Below are 18847 nucleotides of genomic sequence, written 5' to 3' on the forward strand. Positions count from 1 at the left end.
GAGTATTTTTAAATCATTGAGGTAGTAGAAGGGTGCTAAGAAATGCCCCTGATCATTCCGCAACATGGAAATAGTTAACTTTTTATGCCTTGCTGCATGTGGTAATTGCAAAAGGCACGTCATTTGATATATGGCAGGATGCAATTGGGAAGTCCTCACAAGCTACATAATTTAACATTGTGTTTTGGCATGTCTTCAAGGGCTAAAAAGAGTGATAGAGAAGTGTTATAGACATTTGAAAACCTGTGAGAAGTGAATTTGTGGCTTGCAAAAATTCTGTGACAATTAGCATCCAGATTAGCAAAGTTTTCAAAAATGAGGAAACTTGACTAATACTGATTTACAATCAGAAGCACTTAAAGGGATCGGATTAAGACTGCTTAACGTTAAGCAATGAATAATCTGTAATGTTTCAAAACTCCTAGATGGAAATTCTGCAAAGGAGAAACTTTGGATAGCGCTGTAACAAGAAATCTATGACTGGATTATCTTTTGCTCGTTACTTAGACATAAAGTGGAGTTAGGTTGTGAAAGCAGAATATAAAGTGGGCTGATTTACAGCCAGCACGCTGTGGAAAAGAACCAGCTGATGACTGCGGTCATAGTTGACCGTGGGTTTCTGGCCAGTGTCCTAGAAAAGAGATGCAAAGGGGATGTGGTACCTTGTTTTCTGAGGCACATTTTCTAACATGGCTTGTCCAGCACGCTTGAAATTGCTGCCGGAGTAGTTTAAAATGAAACAAACATCTCACGCCTATCCATACCCCTTTACTCCCACATACAGTGCGGAGGATCTGTGCAGAAGTTCATGTGGGTGACAGTCTGCGCGGTGACAGTGGCGTAGGGACATGTCCTGATTGAAGATAAATGTTTCCTCTGTGACCTGTGTTTCCCTGTTCCCTCTCCTGCCTATAAACGGAGGTTTTCAGTATAGGCAAGAGGGCCAGAAAGGAATGCTACAACACGTCACCCTCACCTTCTGTGCTGTGGGAGAAAAGCAAAAAGGGGACCTCAGCAGCAGGACTTTGCCATCTCCCGGCCAGGATTGACCACTACCAGCTACTACTAAAAACAATTAGTTTGCTGCTCTCCCCTTCAAATTGTGTGGCTATTATAGCACAGCATCTTTCAACATTTAAAGCCATCAGCACAGACAGGTACATGGCATCTTTGGTGGCTAATTCCATGCAAAGGTTCCCTCAGCTTAAAAAAAAAAATCACAAGAGGCATTTGGACCATGCTGACCATAACATTTCTGTAAAAGCTTGAGAGCTGGGGGAATTTATAAAAAAGACAATGAAGAGAGTAAAAAATGAAGAGCATTTGATGGATTGAAGTATTTATATGATCAAAATCGTTACTAACTTCAGTTAGCATCAACCTTTTTCAGCCAGGCATAGGAACTTCCAAAGACAAGGGGTGCAGCCCTCACACAGGTCCCCTCCTGCAACTAATTCTAACCAAACACCGAGCCTTCCAGGGTGGGAGATAGGAAACCTCCATTCTTTCAGGCTCTCCGACATCAAGAAAAACATCAAAAGAGCAAACATGAAGGGAAGCCGGCTCCTGTTTAGGCGGCAGGTACAGAAGGGCACTGACACCTGCTGGGAGAGATGCAGCAGAGCATATGGAGTTCCCCATTTTCCTTTTCCAGCCTGCGAAGGGCGGGCACGCAAGCTATTTTAGGTGCAGCCAGCGACTATGGGAGGCATAAGGGCAAGGCAAGGTAGGGGCCGAGCACAGGTTTTCTAAATAAGAAACAGAACGCTTTCAGCCAGACAGTCAACATAGGCACGGGATTGACAAAACAAGGAGACTCTGCCAGTATTTACAAAATGTTAGTTTTTGCAACCAAAGGGTTTAAGGAGGTCAGCAACGAAGGCAGCATTTCCAGCCTTAAATGGCAAAGGGCAAAACTAGATAACTCGGCAGGAGGACACCTACAACCTGTGCGATCTGCCCGTGCTTGAGTTGCAGATGCTGCTGTGGAGTTAGAGCTTCTCAACCACGCTTAGCAGAAATTAAAAGCCGTATCGTTTCACTTCTAAGGTGTTAGCAGTAGGAGGCTTGGGCTAGAAAGAAGGCATAGCATTGTTCTAACACCCTTCCTGTGGGATAGGGTGGGGACAGGGAGTAGGCTGCCGAGGCACCATTCTTTTCTGGCTGAAAGCTGTGTATGTTGGTGGATTTAGTAAACTTGCCACCAGACTGAGGATTCGAAGGTCATGAGAAAACTGTGGAAACAAACTGTTTCATAAGGAAAAACCATAAGATTTTAGAATGCAGTTCCATTCCAAATTGGAACAAAACCTGAGCGTTTTAGCGCTCATCTCATGTCTGTATTGTGTTTTCTTTTTGTAGTGGGCTCACATGGCAAAGTTCAAAGTGGGAGACTGACGTGTTGTTATGACATTGTCACAAGTCTTTCCCACTTGTTTGTGGAGACTAAGCTTGGGTGAAGTCTGTCCTCTAATGCCAACAGAGTTGCATGTAAATGCAATTCTGTCAAAGCTTGTCTAGCAAACTAGCATTGTTTAGTTTCTGTCGGCCTCTGACTTTCAGAGATTGTGACTGAATTTAAGAGGTCTTCTGACATATGAATGCAAAGCCAGCCATCCTGACGACAAAACCAAAAAACAAAAACAAGCCTAAACCAAAGACTGGTTTTGATGTTGCAAAAGTCACCGCTTGTAGAGCCAATCTTCTATAACATCAGCCAGTCCCTTAATCCTCTACTTTAAGAATTTAAATGCAAGTTATCTTTAAACCCCCCCGATCCTTTACCTGCTTGTTAAAACTGTACCGTGTAAAAATTTAGAAAGTGTGCAAACTGGAAAGCTGTACAGGGGAGGAAGCTCACAGCCGAAGCACTGCTGTGCAGCCAGTTAAATGTGAGGCTAGCAGCCCGTTAGACAAATCGGGTTCGATCTAACCTTTCAGGCACCGGCTTTCTGCTGTTGGGTCCAGCACTTCCAAGAGCTGTGAGCCTGTGAGCAGAGGTGGCATTGGTACCGGTGCGTGAGTGTGAGCAAGGCTGGAGGCAGCTGCCTCTAGAAGCACCAGCAGTGACCATCTCGCTGAGCGGGTGCTCCTGCCACGGACATCACTGGTGCGGGTAAGAGAACGAAGGAGGCTTGCCTGAGCAGGGAGACATCGCTTCTGAGGTTGCTTCCTCCCTGCAAACCTCAGCTATGGGTTCCCTCATGAATATTTAGCTCCCTCAGAATTAAGCTCTGGAGTTTTGGGAGCCTCTGGGATACTGAAATTGCATGAAGTGAAATGTTATTATTTCCAAAATAACTACACATAATTAGTTTTAAGGTGCGTGCATTTGCTTGTTATTAGGCGAGACTGTGTTTTGCTGAATAGCTGCTTTCCCCCCCCAAAAAAAATGTGTGTCTTTTGAGATGCACAGCAGGAGGCTTGTGTCTTTTGGACCACTAGGCTTTAAGACCTAATTGCGTCAAAGTGAACTCGATGTGTGTGAGCTCTGCAGTGGTTTCTGCGCACAGCTCCTACACTGGCAGTGGTGCTCTACGGATGCGTGACTGTAGGAAAGTTGGTAAAGCTCTGGAATATACTTTGCTTACACCTCTTACTTTTGGTTGCATAAAATCAATTATTTAAATTATTCTATCCATATATTAGCAGATGTAAACATTCAGACTATCTTTCCAAGTGCAGTAAAAACTCTAGCTTATATTTAATTGCGGCAGAAAAGGTGATCGACAAAGGAAACTTTACATGTGTTATTTCTTTTCAAAAATTTTCACTTACTCCTTTACCAGTACCTCACATCTTTTCTGTTACTGCAGGTTAAAACTGCAGCAGCAATTTCAGTGGCCCCAGGAACAGATAGATCTTTCTTCCAGTCTCTCAGTCTATCAAATAAACGGGGCGTGGAATTTTGTTGTTGTTTTTAAATTAAAAAAAAAAATAAATCACAGGCATGAAGTCCTGGCTAAATGTCTTTCCCCTTTCTTAGTGCTTTAACACTTATGATTTCGTCATTAATTTCAAGAGAAATGAGACATGAGGGGTTCATTTAATTATTTCATAAAGCAAAGAGACTTTGTCTTGGTCTTCCAAGTATTTATTAAATGCAATAAAGATACAAAAGGGGCACAAGCCTATTTTTTCTTCCCTTGCAGATCACTCTTAGCATATTTTTCTTCTTTAAGAAGCTGCTGGAGATCGCTGTCTAGAGGTAATCTGGTTTTTATTACAAACACAGAGCCTCCCCCCCAACAGGAAAAACATGTCGTGGGTCTTCCAGCACGATCGCTTTCAAGATTGCAGCGCGGTGCGAGAGCTCCAAGTTTCACGCTGCCTACACCGGGGGCCTTTGATAAGAGCCACACCTGCTTTGGCACCGCCGGCTGGAGCTGAGCAAAGTGGGAGCTCGAAAACACCGGGGCGTTCCCAGCGCGGCTCCCAGCCTGCTGTGGCTCACTGCAGGGGGATGGCGATGGCATTACCGCTCCTCACCTCCCTGCACCTAACGCTCGGGGGGTGTTGTTGGTGCTGGGGGCTCGGCTCACCGCCACCAGCAGCGGGCTGGAGCTAACGGCAGCAAGGGTGGGGGGAAAAACCCTCTTACCGCTGACGTAGCTTCAACGTGGCAGTATCTGTTACGGTTTTAGGGTACGATTTTATGTCATTTCTTTGGCAACAAAGGCAGCTTAAAAGGTTTCCTCTGCTGCCTGCTGGTCTCCAGCTCTCGCAGAGAGGGCTTTTTCCTGTCTCCCGTAGGTCTCTCCATCCATGTGCTGCAACAGCTTGCGGGACCCTGCAGCAAATCGGATTACTGAAATGACTGGGGTTTTGCTGGGAGGTGGTTTTTTTGTTTAGAAACAACAAAGGTTGCGGAGTGTTTGTTTTTGTTTGCCCAGAACGATTCAAGGATCTGGTTTGGGCTAACCCCACAAACCATGGCACAGCTGGGCAGGAAGAGGAGCAGACTGCAGCGCCGGCATCGCTCGGCTCGGGCTTCAACCTCTTTACAGCTCCGCTGCTAAAGACCATACAAAGGGGCTTCGCAAACAGAGGGAGCCTTGCTGGTAAATAATGACCCGGTTTTGCGTCGTCACGTTTCCAGAGTATTGGATAAATGCTGGCAAAAAGTCGAATTTGTTCGTTGGGACTTCAAAAGAAAAAGGACAGTTTCTGTTGTCGGGTCGCTGAGTTTGCCACGTTGTTTAAAGCGCTGGATTAAAACCCAGGGCTGGAGACTGGTGCTTTTTTTTATTATTTTTAAATACATGTAACTGCTGTCATCTTGCATCTTTTTACACCTGTATAAATATAAACAACCTGTGGTGAGGGAAGGTGTAGAGAAAAAGCACCTGGCTTAAATTTTTTTACTTTCTCTTGCCTTCTGTGAAGAGTTAGATTTTTCTTTTACCCTGTCCTTACTCCTGTAGTGACCCAGACACCCAGCTTTCTTCCGTAACCTCTCCTGATTAGCATGACGTGGACGAAGCTGCCTAATCCCCTCTCCCTTGTTCGAGCAAAACGGAGATGAGCTAAGGACTCCAGGAGAAGCAAGGGGAGCACAAGGCACTTGCAGACCCACCCTTCAATCCGGCTCGTTCCCAAGAGCGGGGAGGAATTTTGATCTCCCTCTAGTGCTCTTGCCCTCAGCCATTGAGCCCAGGCTTTTTAGAAGGCTTTATTTTTATGGTAGAGATTCCTAAAGTGCAGTTTTACCATTTCAGTAGTAATGCTTTTCTTGTTACTCTGACTTATTGTTGAATTTTATTTCTGTTTCTTACTCGAGGTAGTTTTTTTCTTTTTTTTTTTTCCTTTCCTCCTGCAGTCAGATGCACACTGCAAATGGCACAGACAGTGCCTCCTATTGTGGCTCATGCTCAAGACTTCACATATGTAAAATGTGACTTGCAGCACTTTCTTTGAAGCCTAACCACAGCCAGGGAGCTGTAATTGCAGTCTTTGATTGCGCCGACTTCACTTGTGGATTGGGCTGTGCTAGGGCATGCCTTGCTTGGCCAGACTTCAGCTACAGCCCCCCAGTGAAGCCTTAGATGTGGGAAGTCTTCAGTCTCCTTAGCTCATGCCTGTGGTTTCTTGAAAAGAATCCTGATTTGACCTGTTTTATATCTGTAAGGCAACACTATCGTCAGTCTTATTTTTTAGGTATTATTTGGTTTATCAGCAGTGGAAGCAATTTCCAGCGTTCAGCCTTAATGTGCAGCTGGGAAAAGGCTGGGTTCTAGATGCTGTTTTGGGGACAGCCACCGTGTAATTTTCTGTGCTGCACTATTCTCTTAGAAAAAAAATATATATGTGTGTGTGTGGGGCTTCACTGTGCCCGACCCCTCGCAGAATTACAGCAGCATCTGCAACCTCGCTATTGGAGACGGGCAAACGAGGCGTGGGGAGAGGTTGTGGAAAGGAGGCAGCTGCTGCGAGCGCTGCTTTGGGACCGAGCGCGCGGCGCTGGCCCCTATCCGAAAAAGCTGAGGGCCAGAGCAAGGCCGCGGTCGTTATTTTAACCTCCTGACTTCAAAGACAGCTTGCTGGTACGGGAAGGGGGGAGGAGGCAGGGAACCATCTCAACAGAAGAGCATTTCATTTCCTTCGGTGAAGGAGACATTCCTGGCTGCTAATGGGGAGTAGCTCTGAATCACGGCACTTGTATCAGGCTGCTGTGAACTACTGGCCTGGCGCCTCAAGGCCATTCCTCAACAGGAAGCTGAATGTTTTCATGTAAGACTGAGAGGAAAACCTTCCCAGGAAGAGCAACCTGGACCAAACCTTTGAAAATCCAGGATGAAAAGGCACAAAATAAATATAAAGCTGCAGGGTGCTCTCCCCAGTGTTCCTCTGCTGTTTGCTTGGCCTCTCTTTCGTGCTCCTTGGAAAGGTAGAGCCCTTCGTAGCGCTTTGATCCGCATGTGTTATGGAGCACTGGGCTTTTTTTTTTTTTTTCAAAAAAAAAAAAAAAAGCAGGAAGCTAAGAAGTCTTTTTTTAGTCGGGACTTGGGCTGGTTTTATGAGGAAATAGGAACTGAATTAGTCAATACAGACCACCTCTGTTGAAACCACTGGGTTTCCAGTGGACTTTCAGCTGTGAGGCCGCAGTGGCTTTAAATGCCCTTTTGTGGCTACAGGCAGCAGGTGAAAATCATTTGTGATGTACCAGGGGCTGGTGGCGGCTGGGGGAGGAGCGCGTCCTTCAAGTCAAAGCTCTGCAGTACGCTCCAGCAAGCTTCAGCATCCTCAGCTTTCCCTTCCACTCAAACCACGGTCACGGAGGTGGCCTCTGCTGAGGAGTCAGCATGGTTGGTAGGAGTGTGGGCTCTCAAATCTCATGCTCACCAAAAGCAAGCGGTCCCAAATCAGTCTTGGAGGCTGCCCACCTTGGAGTACATCAGCCCCAGTAACCCCTGTGCAGTGGCTGTACTCAAGCAGCACGGGCAGAGTGCTTTGTGGTGCAGGGGATTAAACTGAAGCTGCAGGGTATGGGGCAGGGGATGGGACTCAGTTAAAAGTGGCCCTTGTTTAAATACTGCAGCTGTAATACTCGCTGATTATTTCTGCTTGTGGCTCTTACAGGCTCAAGCAATCAACCTATTATGATTAGTCTAACAGGATGCATGCAGTTGGGAAATTCTGTTAACAGAAGTTTGAGTTATGGTTTAAACAAGCCAGCTTCTTCATAAACTTGTTCTGTCTTGCTTTTCAGGATTCAAAGTGTCAACAGTGTATCTGTGTCTAAGTAGTTTGTGTTTCTTCTGGTGAAAAATTCTCTCACCTTCACCACCAAATTGCATTCACATGCTGATTTTGGTCATTCCTCGAAGCTCTGCTCCCTGAAGCCTCTCTCTCCTTGTTGGGCAGTTGAGTAGTACCTGGAGGTTAGCGTTGGTTTTTGGGCTTCCACTACTCCTGAGTCCAGCACTGGCGACCAGGCGTCCAGCCGTGCAAAAAGCCCGACTCGCGCGGCGGTGGTGGGGAGCAGCCCCTGCTATAGCCCGGTCATCTGGGGCAGGAGGGCAGGGGTGGTGGCTGGTGAAGGCACCTGATGTAAGCCAGCGCCCCAGCGATGAGGACCTGTTCCCCTCTGGGGAGAGGAAGATCAGTACCTGTAGGCTTGCACTCTTGGCCTTTTCGCGTGCTGTAAGAACGTAAATCCTCCCGAGATCCCAGTGAGCTGGCTGGCTGGGGAAGAGCCCTGTTTCTGGAAGATGGACTGTACCAGAGCAGACTGACTCCCCCTCAGTCGTGTGGTTGCGGGGCAGGGTCTGTGTTCACGAAAGCCTCTCCCACCAGATTCCTCTGCCCAGCTGCTCGGAGAACACAGCATTTCTGTGTTTCCACAGTGCAGAGCTGGAGGCTCTGAGCTAGAGGTTTAATTGACCTTAACAGCTGCAGTAAGAAAGCCCGAGGATGTCTAATTTTGTAGCAGGTATATGGGTCAAATGTTGTAGATAGATAAATTAAATCCACTACAAAAAGGAATTACTTCTGTAATATGTTGAATGTCTAAGTAGCTTTAAAAGTACTTTTTAGTTGTTGTGGACATCTATTTACAATCCAAAGCACTCCAGCGTGAAACAAAGCCATGAATATTCTTGCAAACTTCAAGCAAGTGCAAATAGCGATGCTCCGCACTTAACTCAGACACTGCAAGCCCACGTTCCACTCCCGACTGTCAGAGTTACAGGGACCCATCACCACGTGTTTCCCAGAGGACAGCTTCTTTGAATGGCTTATTTTAAAAAGAGAAAAAACATAGGTTTCAAATCATCTTTATCTCTGTCTCTGTCTCTCTCCCGTCCCTGTAGGTGGGAAAAGAAATGCTTTCTCAACTTGCAAAGCAAAGGCGGCGACACCAGGACCCCTGCTGGAGATGGAAGCTTGTTAAACCCTAGGTGTGTCCTTCATCCACACAGGCCACCCCCAAGGAGTCTGTCTAGGATGTCATTCACCCTGATGTCACTGCTAGAGACACTGAATCATAAAGACAATCACTGCCAAAATCCTTCACTATCACAAGGTCCAGCCCCGATATAAATAGAGCAAACGAGCTCCTGGGTCAAGCAGAGCAGCTTTTGTCTTCACTCCACCTCTGCCTTGCACTCTTAAGCCCTCGTCTCATCTGTGTCCATGTCGAGTCAGCAAACAAAGTAGCATGGCTGTCTCTGCCTGCTTCAGCCAACAGAGTTACGTAGACCGCAGCTGCCCCATACAGCACGTCGAGGAACGGAATTTGCCTGGACCAGGATGACACACTCAAACTTCTTTTTATTTAATGGTGCGACAGGATCAATTTCGGTTTTAGCTTTTTTAAGAAACTTGAATGCTTTTATATTTTAACTTTTAGTTTGTAATTTCCTTGGTGTATATTTTACTAGGTATGAGCTTTTAAACAAGTGTCAAAAATCTGAACTACTTTTTAAATAAAAGGTTTTTTTCTTTTTTTTTTTTTTTCCTGCCAGAGGAAAAGCCTGTATGGAAAAAAAGGTGGCTTTTTTGTTAAACTATTTGTAACAAATAGTGGCCTCTCAGTCTATATAGTACAGTGTCATATAGAACTAAATAAATGTAACAACAGTCAGCTGGTCAGTAGACACGTCAGTCCTGCATCACCTACTCCGTAAACATAAGCAATACATCCAGCAAATCTGACTGCAGTGAGTTCTCCTTCTCACCCATTCCCCTTCTCCTTGTAAAAAGCCCAGCACTTGAATTATTACTTCAATTGTTCTGTATTTGTATCTGTTTTTGTTAGCCTGTTAGTGGGATTTTATGCCAGTTGTTGAAATGAGCATTGATGTACCCATTTTTTAAAATAGTAAGGCACAGCCTTTGCCAAAAATACTGTCAACCAATTTTTTTTTTTTTTGTCATTCCAGTTTGAGTTAATGTGCTGAGCATTTGTTTTTTAATAAAAGCTTTGTAATAAAACTAAAGTCAATTGTCTGGCTTAAGAAAAAAAAAAATACTCACACTTGAAGGAGCTGAATCCCTAGAAAGGAGCTGCGAGCCCCCAAAAGTGCAGACACTTCTAAGGCTGCAGGCTTTTGGCTGAGGGGCCCCTTGAAGGAAATGCAATGCGTTTGGCTGCTTGCTCACCTGAAGCTGAGTCAATTTGGAAGGTGTGGAACTTTCTTCTTCCTAAAGGGAGCAGAAATCTTTTGTTTTCATCCCAGGAGTAAGGAATTAGCAGGCCCAGCGCTCCCTTATGCTTCTCAGTTAGAACTGGCTCAACTGGGAGTAGCAGGCTCTGTGGTTGCTCCCTCTACATTCAGTTTCCTATTAAAATCTCACTGGTTTGAAGCCGATGATCGATTCCCTTCCTTCTGGATGCCATCCATGCCCACATAAGGGGCAGGAGCCTACGCTTTTATTTCTTATGGCCCTGTAAATTCTCCAGCAATCAGGGACTGGAGCCAGCTGCACGATCAGCTGCTGAGGGCCTGGTTTCACACTGCCAGACCCAGAGCAGCAGCACGGCCTGCCTGCTGCTGGCGGTGCCCACGAGGCATTCCTGCGATAGCAAGCAGCTCCTCTGCGCTCTTCAAACCTGAAAGCACAAGCGTTTGAGTCTGTCCAGCCCCAGACTACCAGCAACTTCACTGCTACCTTTTCCCTTTTGTTCACGGACTGGTATTTCACAGCTCTGACAAACAGATACAGCTGCCTGACTTCTGCTAAAGGACTTCACATGGGGGAAAAGAAAAAAAGCCACTGTAGCCATGGGTAAATTATTCCAATGGTTTGTAAGCACCACTGCAAAAGAAACGTTATGGACTGTAAACTAAATCAGCATACCTTGCATCTTGAACCTTGTGTGGTGTAGGACTGGCCTGAGTCAAGCTCAAGCCACGAGCAGTGACACAGGTGCATTAATCCCGAAGGAAGCTTCGTGGTCAGGCTGTTTGTAGCTGACCCTTAAACTCTGTTGCATAAGAAGAAATTTCATAATTAAAAATGTTATATAACAGCTTCCTTTTAAACCAGCGTGCACTGCACACAAACGCAATTGTAAGAATGCGACCAGCATATCAGTCCCTGCAATGTTTATTTCTAGCAACTGGTGATTACTTAAAAATTTTTTTAAAAAGTGACCCAGCAAAGGAATGCTTTCAGACAGCAGGACAAAAGTCCTCTCAAAGAACAGCAACTACATACTGGAGTTTTGCAAGACCTGGCTTTATTTCCATTCTTGTCAGTTAGCCCAGCTTTTGCTGGAAACCTGTTTGGGGTTTGTTTTGGGGGTTGTTTTTTGCCCTTTTAAAAAATAAATAAATAAACAAAGAGGAAAAAGCAAATACTTTAGTGTAGGAATTGTTTTAAATTAAGGATTACTGCAGCGAGTTCTGTAAGTGACATGTTCCAAAGATAACAGTCCTCTTTAGAAACACAGCTACTTTAGTTGTTTGCAATTTTATTTTTTTAAGGCTATTTTAAAAGCCACTTACCCATTTTAGGGAAAAAAAAAAAAAGTTCCCAATAGAAGCATTAGCCTTAGGTAGCACGGTATCCCAAGTACAATCCGTAGTCAGGTTGCCTGTCCTAGGGTTGAAAGGTCCTTCGGCAATAATAGCAAAAGGAGAAAAAGAATTTGGGAGCTAAAAATAACACCTCTGCTGTTACCACACAATGAGCAAGCGCCATGTGTTGGACTCATTCACAGATCAAAGACCTTTCACATAACAGCAGCTATGGAGAAGGTTAACTAACAGACAAGGCGTCGGGTGCTGCCCTGAGAGCACCTGGAAGAGGCTAACCACGCTGTCCTGGAATACCCTCTGTGATTCGGGTCAGGGTCTGCTCCTGCCCTGCATCTGTCCCTGCCATAACGAAATCCAACAGACCTGAGCCCTCCCCGTGCTGCACCAGCCTGTCCACGAGGCACAGGAGCTGGTAAAGACGGCCTAGTGATGACGGTGTTAGACTGGCAATAAAACCAGGCTTAAACCCTTGACATACTGAGTAAGTTATTCCAGGTGAGACTCAAAACCAGCATCTAAACTCCTGATGAGCAATTTAGCATTTAACCGTTTCTCTCTTGGGTGCCTAAGGAGACAAAAACCACTCATTTTGCACAGAAAACATCTTAAAGGATTTAAACGTTCCTGTCGAGTGGCCAACCTAACTATACAAATGCTTCTGCAGAGGTGGTTATAAACCCAGTCTCTCCCTCCACACTCTGTGCCGCGCACTGCATGCCTGGCACGCCCCAAAGACGGCTCTGCACAGATCCCGGTACAGGTATTCCCGCTCATGAACACAGAAGATGCCCTGCTAGCTAGGAAACACGCGTCCCCCCCCTCCTCTCACTGAAGAAAACAGCAAAGGGGAAAGACCCAGAACAGGGCAGCAGGGCCAGAATTATTTATGGCTAATCAAGCCAACACCACCGGATGATCTGGCTCCTCGGGCTTCTGGATCACCTGGACCAGAGCCATTTCCCCTTTGTTATATAAAAGAACAATGCCCCGGGCTAACTTCGGCTTGTTATACAGCAAGTGATGACAGATTCACTAGTTATGCATACAGGGACTCCCCAGCTCTAGAGATTTATCTGCTGTTATAGCTTCCGCTTTGCGTTAATAAATAGAAAAGGCAGTAAGTTAGTTAGCTAGGTACCTTGCTGGTTAGGTGAATCTGCAGGGAATGTGGGAGCTGGAGGATTGTTCAAGGCTGTACGAGAGCAGAATCCAGAGCATCAGCCATCCGCACTCCTTTGAAAGCTCTGCAGCACACAAGGCTTTGAAGCAACCAGCCCCTGTTTTCTGATGGCCTCCCGCTCTGATCTACGCAGCTGCTAATTACGCTAAAGCAAGACAGGCAGAAAACGAGGGACACTGCGGAGACTGAGAAGTGCCCAGCAGCCCCTCTAATAACGTAATTGCAGTTTGCTCCCTGGCACTCACGAGGGGGCCACGGGGTCAGGCAGCCTCCCCTCCAGCTAAGAGCACAGCACCGAGAAGAACATTACCAGGGGAAGGAGCTGCTCCGCAAACCGATTGCCAGCAGGCCGCCAGCTATGAGCACATCGCTCCTAAGTCAGGTCAGTGACACAACTGCTGGGCTAACAAGGGAGGTAGCCAAAAGAAGAACAGCTCCAACAGGGAAACGGCCTGCTGTAAACAGAAATTCTGAGAGGAAGCCAGCAACCTAGAAAGTGCCTGAACACTCTCATTTCTCTACATGACAGGCCAGGAAGAGAGTCTCTGGATCAAAGTATGAATTTATGCCAGGAGAATTAGAAGTAAAACTTCCATCTATCAAATACCAGAAGAGCAACTCACCCAAGAAACTGGTCTACCCTATTCACTGTGCCTCGAAAAGGTAACGGTGACAAAATAAAATCTTCAGCAGAATAAGACAAATAACATACTCCACAACTTAAAGATGGTCAAGACACTTACTCAGAGAAGCAACTCTTTGGACTGACTTCCCACAGCCATGAAAACTGACTGAAAAGTCCTGCAGGATATTAATTACACTGCGGTAGTACCAGCTGTGTCTTCTTCAAAGAGAAAAAGCCACAGAAACAAGGACTCAGATCCTGACAAAGCAACACGCTACGTAAGGGTTAGTTTTTCCCAGAACTTGCCTGTGAAGGTGAGGTGCTGGGTAACAAAAGAGGAGACAGGATGCACCAGAGCATGACAGTGGCTACAATGCTTGATTCATACAAAGTTTCAAAGCCTGAGACGGACAAGATTCTTAAAATCTAGTTGCTTCTTTTGCTACCATGAAATATGTTTCCTTATTCTCTCCTCCTGTGACACCTGTTTTATTTTGCCGTGAATAAAATCACCAGTAGTAACTTCTTCCTCTCCCCCGCAATCCTAAATTATACAGGTAGTAATTGTATTTGCAAACAAACTGTGCCTGAGGAAACACAGACTGCCCACTGCTTTTTTTTCAGGCCTGTAAAAAACCTGCTAGCTCAAACTCGACCCAACTTTTTAACACAATGTCCCGAAAGAATTCATAGTGAAAGCATCTTAACCCAAGGTCCCTCAACAGATTTAACAATCAGTGTTTGTAGTCACCGTATGAAAGTTCAGATTTTGTAAAGCACATTTTGACATATGGCTTAAAAGTTTCCATTTGTGTGAGCCTGGTGTAACTGCATGACTCAGAACTAACACCACTCACACCGCTCAGTTAACCACTAAGCTTTCTCATTCTGCTTATGCTGGTACTCTCAATCAGTTACTCTGTGATTTTTTTTTTTTTTAAGTGTAAATTTGCAGAAATTTCTTACTGAAATAGAATGGCAAATAGATTTCTTAATATCCAGGCACTTGATTCTCTCTTCTGGTCCATTCCATTTCACTCCTGCTCTAGGGTTTCTCTGTCCTCCCACTTTTCTCATCTTTTGCTCTGCTCCTGCCCGATCTTCATGGGCAGCTGGGACTTCTCTGCTGACAGAACAGCACCGCTGAGTGCCTTCTTCCACTGGGAAGCAGTCTTTCCTTTCCAGTGACCTGACGCTCTGTTTCCCACGAGCATAAAGAGATGGACTTCAAATCTTGCACAGGTCTAACACCTATTCTGTATCTTCATCCAGTCCAGTTTGGAAATAAATACCATTTGATGACAGAATAGACAAAAAAGACTATTTTCAAGTCAGTTCTCTACATATTCCATACATTCTCTATCATAAATGAGATGCATACAACTGTACTAAAGAGGTAGTTATAACTGCTACCACACACTTACATAAACATGGAGTATATTATATTAATCATCCTACATTCAAAGGATTTTTCAGATCACCTAACTTCAACAGCTGTCTCGCTAGCTTAACCTGCCATTATTTTTGTTTGGGAGTTACCTCACTTTTAGAGGCAATGGTAACAACTTAGGGAACAGTAAGAGAACAGAGTAAGACTACGGCTGTGGATTTAAGTATTTCCCCTAATGTATTTTCTGTTGTAGCATTACTCTTCCATGAACCCAGGGAAGTGTGAAGAGACATACTTTGATTGCGGGTTGTAACTAAGCAGAAATAACACCTAGCAGAAAAGAATGGGATAAATGTAACATCAGTGACTGCTACCTGTTACTACTATGACTGCTGAACGCTAAAGACCAGGCAGCACGTTTTCACCTGCACCTTTACTGTATTAATACATTTTTTTGGTAGGCACTACTGCCAATACTTGGCTAATTTGTGTGATTTATAGATGTGACAAATCTTAAACAGGACAGGAAAATCCACAAAGATCTTTGGACCGAACACAGTTGGGGCTGACTGATGTCCTTGTTAATTCACATCTTGAAATCAGTTCTAGCTAAAGGTATCTAAAAGCCTTTAACAAATGCTAGATTTCCAGCTGCCATGTCAAAGTTCAAATTTTGTTACCTCTTTCTCTACCCCTCAGCCAATCCAGCAGCGTCTCCAAAATAACTTCCTCCCCTGCACAAAACAGAGAAAACATCTCTCCTTCCCTGCCAGTAGCCAAAACTTATGTGGAATATTAGTTTAAAATAAAAAAAAAAAAAAGCTAGTTCCATAAGCAAGCAAGCCTTAGCAAACTGCTACACTTCAAGCAGGATAAAGTGCTGCATGGACTCTCAGTTTGTTTAGACAGACAATTCAATTTTAGCAAATTTAAACTAATTCACAGTTTCGATATAAATCAGTTGCAAACTAAGCTAAGCGCTAGCTGGCTTGTGCTACTCCCACATGACTTAAAACAAAATTCTAAGTCAAGCCAATACCAGCCATACCTATGCCTAGTCTTACCTGTCATTGCAACAGCTATTCCCTAAAAACATAATAATAACTATTTTTCAAAATTACAGTCTTCACTGGAAGCTCTCCTCCTTGTAATGTTAGCTGCCACTGAAGAAAAGCTCTGTCCTTTGCCAAAAAGCATTGAACCTGCAGGTGAAGATCATGTCTACCACACGATCATTTGACGTATTTTAGGACCAGTTCTCATTAATGCTTTCATAAATTACTTGGATGCAGGACTTGAAGGTATACTGAGTAAGTTTGGGGACAGCACTAAATGGGGAGGAGCTGTTGGCTCTCTTGAGGGTAGAAAGACCTTGCAGAGAGGCCTTGATGAATTCTGCAGCCGGGACAGGGCAACCCTGGCCTTACGTACAGACTGGGGGACAGGAGGCTGGAGAGCAGCCCCGCAGAAAGGGACCTGGGCTTCAGGCCCAGCGCTGCCGGCTGGGTGAGGGGAGGGATTGTCCCGCTCTGCTCTGCGCTGTGCGGCCTCACCTCGAGCACTGTGTGAGGTTTTGGGTGCCACAGTAACAGAAGGGCATAAATCTGTTAGAGAGTGTCAAAGGAGGGCGACTAAGGTGGGTGAAGGGTCTGGAGGAAGAGACACACGAACAGCAGCTGAGGCCCGTTGGTTTGTTCAGCCCAGAGCAGAGCAGGCCGAGGGGAGGCCTCATGGCGGCCTGCAGCTCCCTCACGAGGGGAGCGGAGGGGCAGGCGCTGAGCTCTGCTCCCTGGGGACAGCGACAGGACCCGAGGGAACGGCATGGCGCTGGGACAGGGGAGGGTCAGGCTGGGGGTTAGGGAAAGGTTCTGCACCCAGAGGTGGTCGGGCACTGGGACAGGCTCCCCAGGGATGTGGTCATAGCACCAAGCCTGCCGGAGCTCAAGGAGCCCTTGGACAACGCTCTCAGACACACGGTCTAATTTTGGGGTGGTCCTGTGTGGAGCCAGGAGTTGGACCTGATGATCCTTCTGGGTCCCTTCTAACTCAGTATATTCTATGATTCTCTATTTCTCACTATTTACCGTTATTCTTCCCTTCCACAAACATGCTATTTTAAATGCCACATGCCAATCAGCTACACAATTTTTTTCAGCTACAAATCTGTCAAATACTTTTGTGGAGTGTAACGCCGGTCTTGAGGTAAACTACACACTCAATTTTTATTCTAAGACAACTGAACCTTCTTACAAATTTAGATCCAAGTAACAATACTGGCTTCAGTTCATAATTTGCCAGTTTAGTGTCAACAATAGCTTTTAGCCTTAGCCAAAAATAAAACGCAATGTCTCTAAGAAAGAGAAACACTTCCTCCTCAGTCCCAATTAATGTTTTTGTTTAAAAAAATAAATTAAAAAAAAAAAGGAGATGGTATCAGGAAAACCACTTCTGTGAAATTAACAGCATCTTTTTCCCCACTCTCGTATTATCTCTCATTTTTAAAAGGAAATTTTACCACTTTAAAAAACCTCACCTCTAGTGCTGAAGGAATTAACTTCAGTATCTTGTCTCCTAAAGTAAGCTGTTTAAATGCTTATCATAGATCTCTCTTCACAGACACTGCCATTTCCCCAAAAGCACCCTGACTGTGATTCAGAAGCTACAGCCTCATGCAAATCAGCTCTCAGTGAAGCATTTACCCCTCTGTAGCCTACTTTACCCACACTCTTTCTTCAAACAACACTTACACAAACTTTTTTAGGCACTTAAAACATTATTTGCGTGCTTAACTTTTGCGGCTTTCCCTCTGATGCTTCATAATAGCATCCTGAAATTAATCCATTAGGAGTAGTGACAAACCCTTTGGCTCAAAAGAAAGTGAAGAAATCAGGAGGAAGTATTTTTTCTGACTGTTAGATGCAAGTTCTGATTGCTACTGTCTGAAATTATTAATTAGCAGCCTAAGAGGAGTTCTGTTCCTGTAACTGACTCTGTTCAAGCAAGTAGATAAGCAGCAAACAGAGGAGGAAAAGGCCGAAAATTGCTGGTTTCTTTTACATTCTCTCAACAACTAGGGCAGGGGTGGGGTGGGGAAACGTCATAGAAATCCACGCCAGTTCTCTTCTAGTATTCCACATTCTTTTGAGGATTAAGTTCAAGATTTAAATAAAACCAAGACCCCCAAGATCAGACTCTTAAATAAATACTTCTTGAAGTTCTGAGAGGCATTTCAGTGCTCAAAAGAAAAATCACTGGAAACTAGATGCCTCACCTGCTTAGACATTCTCGAAAACATCACTGGGCTTCCAACTGAAACAAAAGGCTTTCAGAAATCTCACCCTAAATTGCAAAGAAAAAAAAAACTGCAACATCAGCTGAAAGAACCCATTAGTCCTCCTGTTGTCTTCAGAGAAATACGTGTCAGAAACATTTTACCTTTTACAAGCTCTTTAGAGAAAACCAACAATTAAAAAGGCCTATGAAATACAACCGCAGTATATCTTACACCTGCTTATGTTTTCAGCTTTGTAGGACTCAGAACAGCAGGTCGCAAAGTTAATGTGAAGTAGTTGAAGATTCAGAGTGTAAGCAAGTGCTTCCAGTGGCTGGAGTGCTTCAATCCAGCTCAGGGCATCACCGCATGGGGAGGAGGAGTCAGGGAACAGAGCAATCCCTTCCTCAGGTCGCAGATCGTTACGTTACTTACACAGACCCTGCCAGCAGCAGAGCAGACAAATCTCAGTCTGTGCACAATCAAGAACCCACTTATTGTAAATGTGTGGTTTTACCAATTTCTGTTGCACAAACATTTAATAGATTCATTTGACGATGCAAGAATAATTAAGCAAAAAAAAAAAAGGGGGGGGGGGTTACTTGGTGCTAATTCGCCACATGTAAATTCCAGCTGTTTACTGTAGACCTACCACCAAGCATACACTTCTTCCCACAGCTCATCAGAAAGCCTCTTGCTGGTGAAAGTGGTTAATCCACAAGATTTTTGTTGCTGAAGCCAAGACTCCAAATGGGGGGTTTAGGTTACTAATGACAAAAATTTTGCATTCTTTAACTAGCAAATACTGTAAGGGTTTGTGCATTTACAGAAAACCACCCTAGAAGTGGTTGCTGGCAGAAAAACGGGACCAGAATAGCAGAAGCTGTTACCAGGCAGG

The 18847-nt window shown here is 44.9% G+C and overlaps 1 protein-coding gene across 6 annotated transcripts in view; it reads left to right on the forward strand.

The window, feature by feature from the left end:
- The window catches only part of LEF1 (lymphoid enhancer binding factor 1), a 63144-nt gene extending 53206 nt beyond the window's left edge, over positions 1 to 9938 (forward strand). For 4 of the 6 annotated variants that reach the window (XM_080591047.1, XM_080591046.1, XM_080591050.1 and 1 more), the window contains one exon: positions 8811 to 9938. Coding sequence is in view for 2 of the 6 variants with exons in the window: in XM_080591046.1 (XP_080447172.1) it covers positions 8811 to 8890 (80 nt within the window). In the remaining 4 variants the exon portion in view is untranslated. Of the gene's footprint in view, positions 1 to 4151; positions 6473 to 8810 lie in introns of those variants that run through there. The other 2 variants (XR_013950846.1, XM_080591048.1) reach the window with 2 other exon arrangements.
- Positions 9939 to 18847: the final 8909 nt, after the last annotated feature.

The sequence above is a fragment of the Anser brachyrhynchus genome (genome assembly GCF_964034855.1).
Source record: "Anser brachyrhynchus genome assembly, chromosome: 4".
In the NCBI taxonomy this organism is placed as follows: Eukaryota; Metazoa; Chordata; class Aves; order Anseriformes; family Anatidae; genus Anser; species Anser brachyrhynchus.